The sequence below is a fragment of the Silene latifolia genome, chromosome 6 (genome assembly GCF_048544455.1).
Source record: "Silene latifolia isolate original U9 population chromosome 6, ASM4854445v1, whole genome shotgun sequence".
Lineage (NCBI taxonomy): Eukaryota > Viridiplantae > Streptophyta > Magnoliopsida > Caryophyllales > Caryophyllaceae > Silene > Silene latifolia.
In genome coordinates, this window is record NC_133531.1 from 30,535,432 (window position 1) to 30,542,977 (window position 7,546).

The 7,546-nt window shown below is 38.4% G+C and overlaps 1 protein-coding gene across 1 annotated transcript; it reads left to right on the forward strand.

Moving 5' to 3' along the window:
- Positions 1-3,470: 3,470 nt before the first annotated feature.
- On the forward strand, positions 3,471-5,944 carry LOC141586646 (uncharacterized). Its single transcript, XM_074407943.1, has 3 exons — positions 3,471-4,529; positions 4,812-4,997; positions 5,391-5,944. The coding sequence occupies exons 1-3, from the start codon at positions 4,002-4,004 to the stop codon at positions 5,676-5,678; spliced, it is 1,002 nt and encodes a 333-aa protein (XP_074264044.1). The 5' UTR covers positions 3,471-4,001; the 3' UTR covers positions 5,679-5,944.
- The last annotated feature ends 1,602 nt before the right edge of the window (positions 5,945-7,546 follow it).

Consider the following 7,546-nt stretch of genomic DNA (forward strand, 5'->3'; position numbering starts at 1 on the left):
TATAGGCACACAGATCAGCCCATAACAACTTCCTTTCCTTAACATCATTAAAAGCATACACCATTGTAACCATAAAAACATACCCCGAGCCATTATCTCATTACCTCCATATGAATAGCCTGAGGACTATAATCAAGGAAACGAATACTATACATAGAAGGATTCCAAATCACCCAAATTCTACCCCCTTTATGATAAGAAGTATTAGTGGATACACACCAACTAGCACAGAGGTTATTTCTAATACTATTTAGAGACAAAGGTTTGACCTTTATCTCAAGGAGACCAAACAGACCAATTTGATGATGATGCAAGAACCACTTCACACTATTTTGCTTAGATTAGCTATTCAGTCCCCTAATGTTCCAGAATCCAAAATTATGCATTACCCCCAGAGGGAGGTAATACACTACCAATTATACCAATGCCTACAGTAGGAGGAGAATTATTCAGAGACTCCAGGAAAGTTGCATTACCAAACTTAGCTGAACTCTGACCATGGTCCAATAGCTCCTGTCTACTAAGCCTAATGATCTTCTTGGCAGGGGTATGAACAACATGATATTTACCATTCCTAGCCCACGTCACTTGAAACTTATTAGGCTTCTCCACTGGGGTAACATAGATGCGCAGTGTGCGGGAGTGGACACCCCAATCCACTACAGGGACTGGAATCTGAGGTTGTCGTTGCTGCACTTTAGGTCTCCATTGCTTCTGTTCTTTTGGTTGAGGCCCTTTGTGAGTCTGAGTGGGAGGAGATTTCCTGCACTTAGCAGATTCATGGCCAATACCCTTACAGACTTTGCAAAGAATTGGTTTCCATTCAAACTCCACCTTAACCGTAACAACAACACCATCCTCATCCAAAAACTTAATACTCTCAGGGATAGCTTTACCAAACGGCACATCCACCATGACACGCGCAAAACCTAGTCTCGTTTTATCTTTTGTCGCAGTATCACACTGAACATAATTTCCTAACAAACCAACAAGCTTAGGTAAGCACTTACCCCAAAATTTTAGTGGTAGATGCAACAACCTGACCCAAACTGGCACTTCCTTCACATCTGCTTTCACCAACTCAACATCAGCACTCCATGGTCGAACAATAAGAGGCTTATTGTCAAAAAGGAAGTGGCCCTGCTGCAAGACTCGATCTTTAGCCGCACAATTGGTGAATCGAACCAGAAAAACACCATTTGGTAGAAAGGAAACCTTATCAATCGGGAGATGAGCCCAAATACGCCTTATGAACCCATCCACCACTTCAACGGGAGGATTGGCCCCAAGAATGAAGCAATAAACGAGTTTTCCCAAGACTCAGTTCATCCTTCACATCATCCTCGGTAAACGTAATAACTCAGTAGGTTCTTCCTCAATAACTGCCAAAGACTGCTTTCCTTTACGCTTACGCTGCACAACCCAATTCTGGTCCTCCTGACCAACCGAATCCAGGTCATACGGCTGAATTCCAACCACTTCATTCACACTCTTTGTTTTCTGCACATCACCACTACCAGGACCTCCTACAACATTAGAAGGACCAACAATAGGAGGTACAGAATTATTAGTAGTAGATTTTGTTTGATTATTTGATATACTAGAGACTAGAGGAGGGAATTGTTCAACATTCGAACAATCGATTGACATTTTTTTGGATTTTTTTGATTGATTTTTTGTGATTTTTAGGGTTTAGGGTTTATCGCACAATCTCGCTCTATCTCATCCTCTTCAAAGAGTACATTTAGATGGGTAATTATTAGATATACATATAATTATTGATTTAAGTAAAGACATAGTTTAAGATTATACGCTTTAACATTTTTTAGTTACTACATTATATACTATAGAATATTACAAATAGGCTGTAAAACCATGTATTCCACTAACTAAAAATAATTTTAATGAAATCAGCTTTTGGAATTAAGTCTTTGAGATAATTAATTTTCATTATAGAATTTTGACTTGCAATATTATCATAATTTGACAAAAAAATTGTTGAAGCTAATAATGTTCATGTCTTGAATTATAGACCCAAGCAAGGGATATTCGTAAAAGAAATGATCTTTGTTTTCAATATGATAGTTGCATAAAACACAATGAGGCAGGACATTAATATGACTTTTTAGCAGCCTACATTTCGTTGGGAGGCTGTCAACACACGCTTTCCAAAGAAAAAATTTCAACTTTGGAGGAATATTCAATTTCCAAATCCACTGAAATTCATATTTGTCAAGAGCTTGATTAAACAACCTTACGCTAACCAAGTTGCTGTTTTAGGAGATAAATTTCCATCCACGGACAGCCCCCAAATGAGGGTATCAGGAATATTATTATGTGGAAGTGGAATGTTACTAATCTGATTCACAATATCGTTATTCACTAAATTGGATAATTTACAAACATCCCATTGTTTGCCAGAGGTTATGAAATCTTTAACCAAAAGATTAAGATCAAGGTTACCTCATCATCAACCATACTGCTTGTAAGTGGGTGTGAAAAAACTCAATTATCAGATCAAGACTTAATGTTGCTAATATTACCTACATGCCATCTCAGTTCTTTTCTTGTTAACTCATGAAAAAATATCCTACTTCGTCCCAGGTTTTGGACATAAGCCTTGTACCGAGTATTTGTGTAGACCCGGCAAATAAATTCGAACCCGAAAAATCAATCGAAAATATTTGAATTGATATCTAATCGAAGACTCGATATGGGTAACCAGAAAAGTACCTGAACTTGATTCAATCCGAAATCATTATAACAGAATGATACCCGAACCTGAATATATCTAAACCGATTAACTTGATTAGAAAAATCCCATAGAAACACTCTCACTCGAGTCAAACCTGCTCGAAACTGCGCAAACCGATAAAGTGGCAAATCGAAATTGAACCGAAACCAAATTTAAGGTCACCCAATTAAAATCGAACCGATTTGAAACCAAATTAAATGACACATTTGTCAAGTCTAGCCCTTGTATTAGTCGTGAGATTAGATCCAACTTTCTCAGGGATAAAGTCGTCCAAATTTGAGTTAGTTGAAGGTAGAGATGGCCATTTGGGCATGCGGGATTAGCCTGTCTAACCTGCCATATTAGTCGACATCCTAAAGCCGTGCGTGACTCTCCGCCCTCCCAACCCTACCACATACCGATTGACGGTTTACTTGAGCCATCTCGGCGTGGCCCAGTCCGCCTCCTTCACCGAGCCGACTTAGTGTCCAGCAATTTGACTCCAGCCGGACCGAACCCGATTGCCTCTCCTAGTTGTAGGGGACTTATTGTTTGTGCGTTGATTGTTGAACTTGTTGAAGAATACAATAGAGTACATAATAATGAGTTTTGTTTTATTAAATTTTCAAAAGCTCCAATTCAGAAACACTACTACATTCTAACCGTCACCGACAATATTGTACATGTGTTCTCAGAAATTATTAAAAACACGACATTAGGTAAAGCAAATGACTCAACAATCAATTAATCAGTAATAATCACCACTAGGCGGCGGCATTCATCTACCAAAGCTTCAACCCAAACAAAAATTATACGCATTACAAAACCAAAAAACCTAATTTCTTATTTCAGACTGTCTTAATTTAAGTCGGATCCTAAAGGTGAAAATAATAAAAATATTAAAACGGTCTTAAATAAGATCGATAGAGAGTAAGAAGCGTTAATTATTAGTTGGCACATTAGTTCACAGCTAAAAATAAAAATCCTGACAACTGTGATTAGCCTGTCTGTCTTCTACCTTCCTCACTTGTTCTTTTTTAGTTCTTTGTCCCTTCTTCTCCTCCTCCTCACTTTTCACCTTTCACTACCCAAACAAAACACACCCATACATAACCTCTACTCATTACTTCCAAATATTCCCACTTTCATACTCTCAATAAACTCACTATCCTTTCCATAATTCTCACCATTTACATCAATTTCTAAGTAATTGTGTATTTGTTGTGTTAGTGTTGAATTATAATATCGATTTCATAATTAGCTAAAAATGCACGCAAAGACGGATTCCGAGGTGACGAGTTTAGCCGCCTCATCCCCAACCAGATCACCTCCGCGGAGGCCAGTATACTACGTGCAAAGCCCGTCGCGCGACTCGCACGATGGCGAGAAGACAGCGACGTCGTTTCACTCTACCCCGGTGTTGAGCCCAATGGGCTCACCACCACATAGTCAGTCCTCAATGGGCCGACACTCCCGGGAATCATCATCGACCCGGTTCTCCGGGTCGTTGAAGCCCGGGGGTAATGGTGGGTCTCGGAAGATCTCACCGAATGATGTTGGATCTGGTGGGGGAAAGAGAGGTGGTAAGAAGCATCAGCATCAACAACAGCCGCCATGGAAGGATTGTGATGTTATTGAAGAGGAAGGTCTTCTTGATGATGAAGAGAATCAGAAGGGTTTGCCTAGACGCTGTTATGTTCTTGCTTTTATTCTCGGGTTTTTGGTTTTGTTTTCGTTTTTCTCTTTGATTCTTTGGGGCGCTGCTCGCCCTCAGAAACCTAAAATCACCGTCAAGGTTAGTTCATTTTTCGTCTTTCTTTTTGAGTTTTAGTTTAATTTGGTTAGAATTTGGGTGATGCCATGGATCGAGTTGTCAATTTGAATTGACAACTCGATCCCTGGCAATACTAGTTAGAATTAGAATTAGTTAGCATGATGCCATGGATCGAGTTGTCAATTTCAATTCAATTCGACAACTCGATCCATGGCATCATGTGTGAAGAAGTTAGTGTTACTAAGTCAATTGAGGTAAACTCTAGTGTACTGAAGTGTAATTGAGATATTTTGATGATGACAGAGTATCAAATTTGAGAGATTCATAGTGTCAGCTGGATCGGATAATACAGGAGTGGCTACTGAAATGGTATCTGTGAATTCAACACTCAAATTTCTATACCGTAACACTGCTACATTTTTTGGCGTCCATGTAACCGCAACTCCGATTGATCTTTCCTATTCTCAGATCAGTGTTGCCAGCGGAAGTGTAAGTATCATGTCTATTTTAATTTAGTCAATTCTAGTCAAATAATTTGTCGGAATTTTGATTGTTAATTGCAATTCTGATTAGAACGAGCTCAATTTAGCTTCTCATTTGAGCTGTATGTATGCAAATAACCTGTGGTTTCTAAATAGGGGAAATATTGAGTACATTCAGTATGTTTGGAGTGTATAATGCGCCTCTGATAGTTGGTGCCAATTGAGTTATTGAAGTCGGTTTATTCGAGTATGGTTGGGTAATTGAGTTCAATTGTTTATGAAAGCACTATGATAATGTTTAGCTCATCTCCATAACATTCGGCTCAATTTAGTATTCTGCTTAGAATCCGAGACTCGTGGAAAATGATCTTACTGAATTTTGATTTACAATGCAATGCAGTTGAAGCAATTCTATCAGGGAAGGAAGAGTCAAAGAACCCTTGATATCTCAATTTACAGCGACAAAGTTCCATTGTATGGAAGCGGGCAATATTTAGTAAGTACACCCACCGGAATACCCACAGCACCAGTTAACATGACCTTGAGTTTCACAGTTCGATCGAGAGCTTACGTCTTGGGTAGTTTGGTTAAGCCGAAATTCTACAAGACAGTTGACTGTATAGTTAGTTTAGATCCTAAAAAGATCAATTCTGCTATTTCTCTCAAGAACAAATGCACTTATCAATAATCAACCATCCAATTTGCAACAATTCGCTTGTCATTTGCATCCCATTTCTGAAGTCTGCCAACGAGGTTGTGTCGGCAGAAACTGGTGCAGATGTTCATTATTTTCATACTTTGGATCTGTGACGATTTTTTTATAATCTGTAGTAGTTGTTATAAACGGATGTAATGCAATGTAATTTAATTATATTTAAAAAAGTGGGATTTTGATAGGTAAACACTCGAAGAAGAATAATGATTAAAGAACTTGTAAAATATTCGTTTCGTGTCTCATGCCATGTTCTTGCTTTGGTGGGTTTTCCATGTGTGCTTCAATTATCATTGAGTGTCGGTCAGATGCACTTTGTTCAGTTGTTTTTGCGTCTTGCACACTACTGTATACTATTTGCAACTCTACCTACTACCAAGCTAACTTTCTATTTTACTCTGACGGTGTTTATATATACGACAAGTCTTGCTTATGATTAGAGTTGGCATAAAGGGCCGCGGGCGGGTGGGCGGCACGGCATGGCCCGGTGAGAAAATCGAGGAAGCACGGGCACGGCACAACTGGGCTTGAGACGGGCTCCAACACGATTTTCTTCAGAAATCCGTGCTCAGGCACAGCACGGCCCAAGCACGGTGGAACCCGACACGCACCAGGCACGGCGGGCCTAGCATGGCTCGGCCCGAAGAATAGCCCGTTGGTCATCATTTATTAAACAAAAAGTACACTAATATTTAATAAAAAATATATATTTAAACCATTAATCATCATTTATTAAACAAAAAGTACATTAATATTTAATAAAATATATATTTAAACCATTAATCATCATTTATTAAATAAAAAGTACTAAAAATATATCAATTATATAACATTTTTTTTTTAAAATAAAAAAAAATACGGAGTATTAAAGCACATGGGCCGGCCCACGAACAAGGTACGAAAAGCCCATGGGCCAGTCACGGCCCGAGCACGAAAATGACCGTGCCTTGAGCGGGCCGCGGCGTAGGTTTAGATCAGTGGGCCTGGCACAGCAAGGCCCGAGGAGCCCAATATCCATGCCTGGGCCGGGCCAATGTTGGAGGAAGACACGACGGGCCGGCCCAGCACGACCCATTACCTACTCTACTTATGATGCTCACGAGCTTGTGACGTCTAACAACCCATTTTTTTGGTACGTTACTTAATCGGGTATAAGTTGTCACAAGCTTCTGACTGTTAGGCTCTGTTTGGTAGCGCATTTCAGGTACCTTTTTTCATCGAAGTAGCTTTTTTGACAAAAATTTCAGGTAGCTTATTTTCTTGAACGCGTTTGGCAAGTAGCATTTTATAGCAAAAAAGTACCTGAAATGAAATGCTACCTAGGGTAATATTTGAGATTTCAGGTACCTGATATATTTTGCTTACCTTTTTTACCCTTCAACTTTTTATATATTACTCCAATATTATTATTTTTTATATTATGATCTCAAATAAACCCAATTAAAGAGTTTCTACGAAAATGAAAAGCGTCCGTGATAATATCATCAATACTTTAATTCAGGGTGCAATTTAATTAACTATTTTTATGTATGGTTTAATAGAAAACTTACTTCGTATCCATACATTTTTTGATGATATACTGTTTGATATTTTTTTTTTTTTTACGTTATTGTGATATTTTAATTATTGTTTCCGTCATTTTGAAACATGTTGAAGACTTGTGCAATTATAATGAAAAAAAATTACATTTTCTTCTAATTACTAACAATGCCAACGACAATAACACAACAATAATAATAATAAAAACATAATGATAACAATAATAAGCCATGTCCTTTTAGGTCATTTGACCAAATATCAGCTATCTTTTCAGCTAGTCTTCCAAACAGTTTTAATAAAAATCA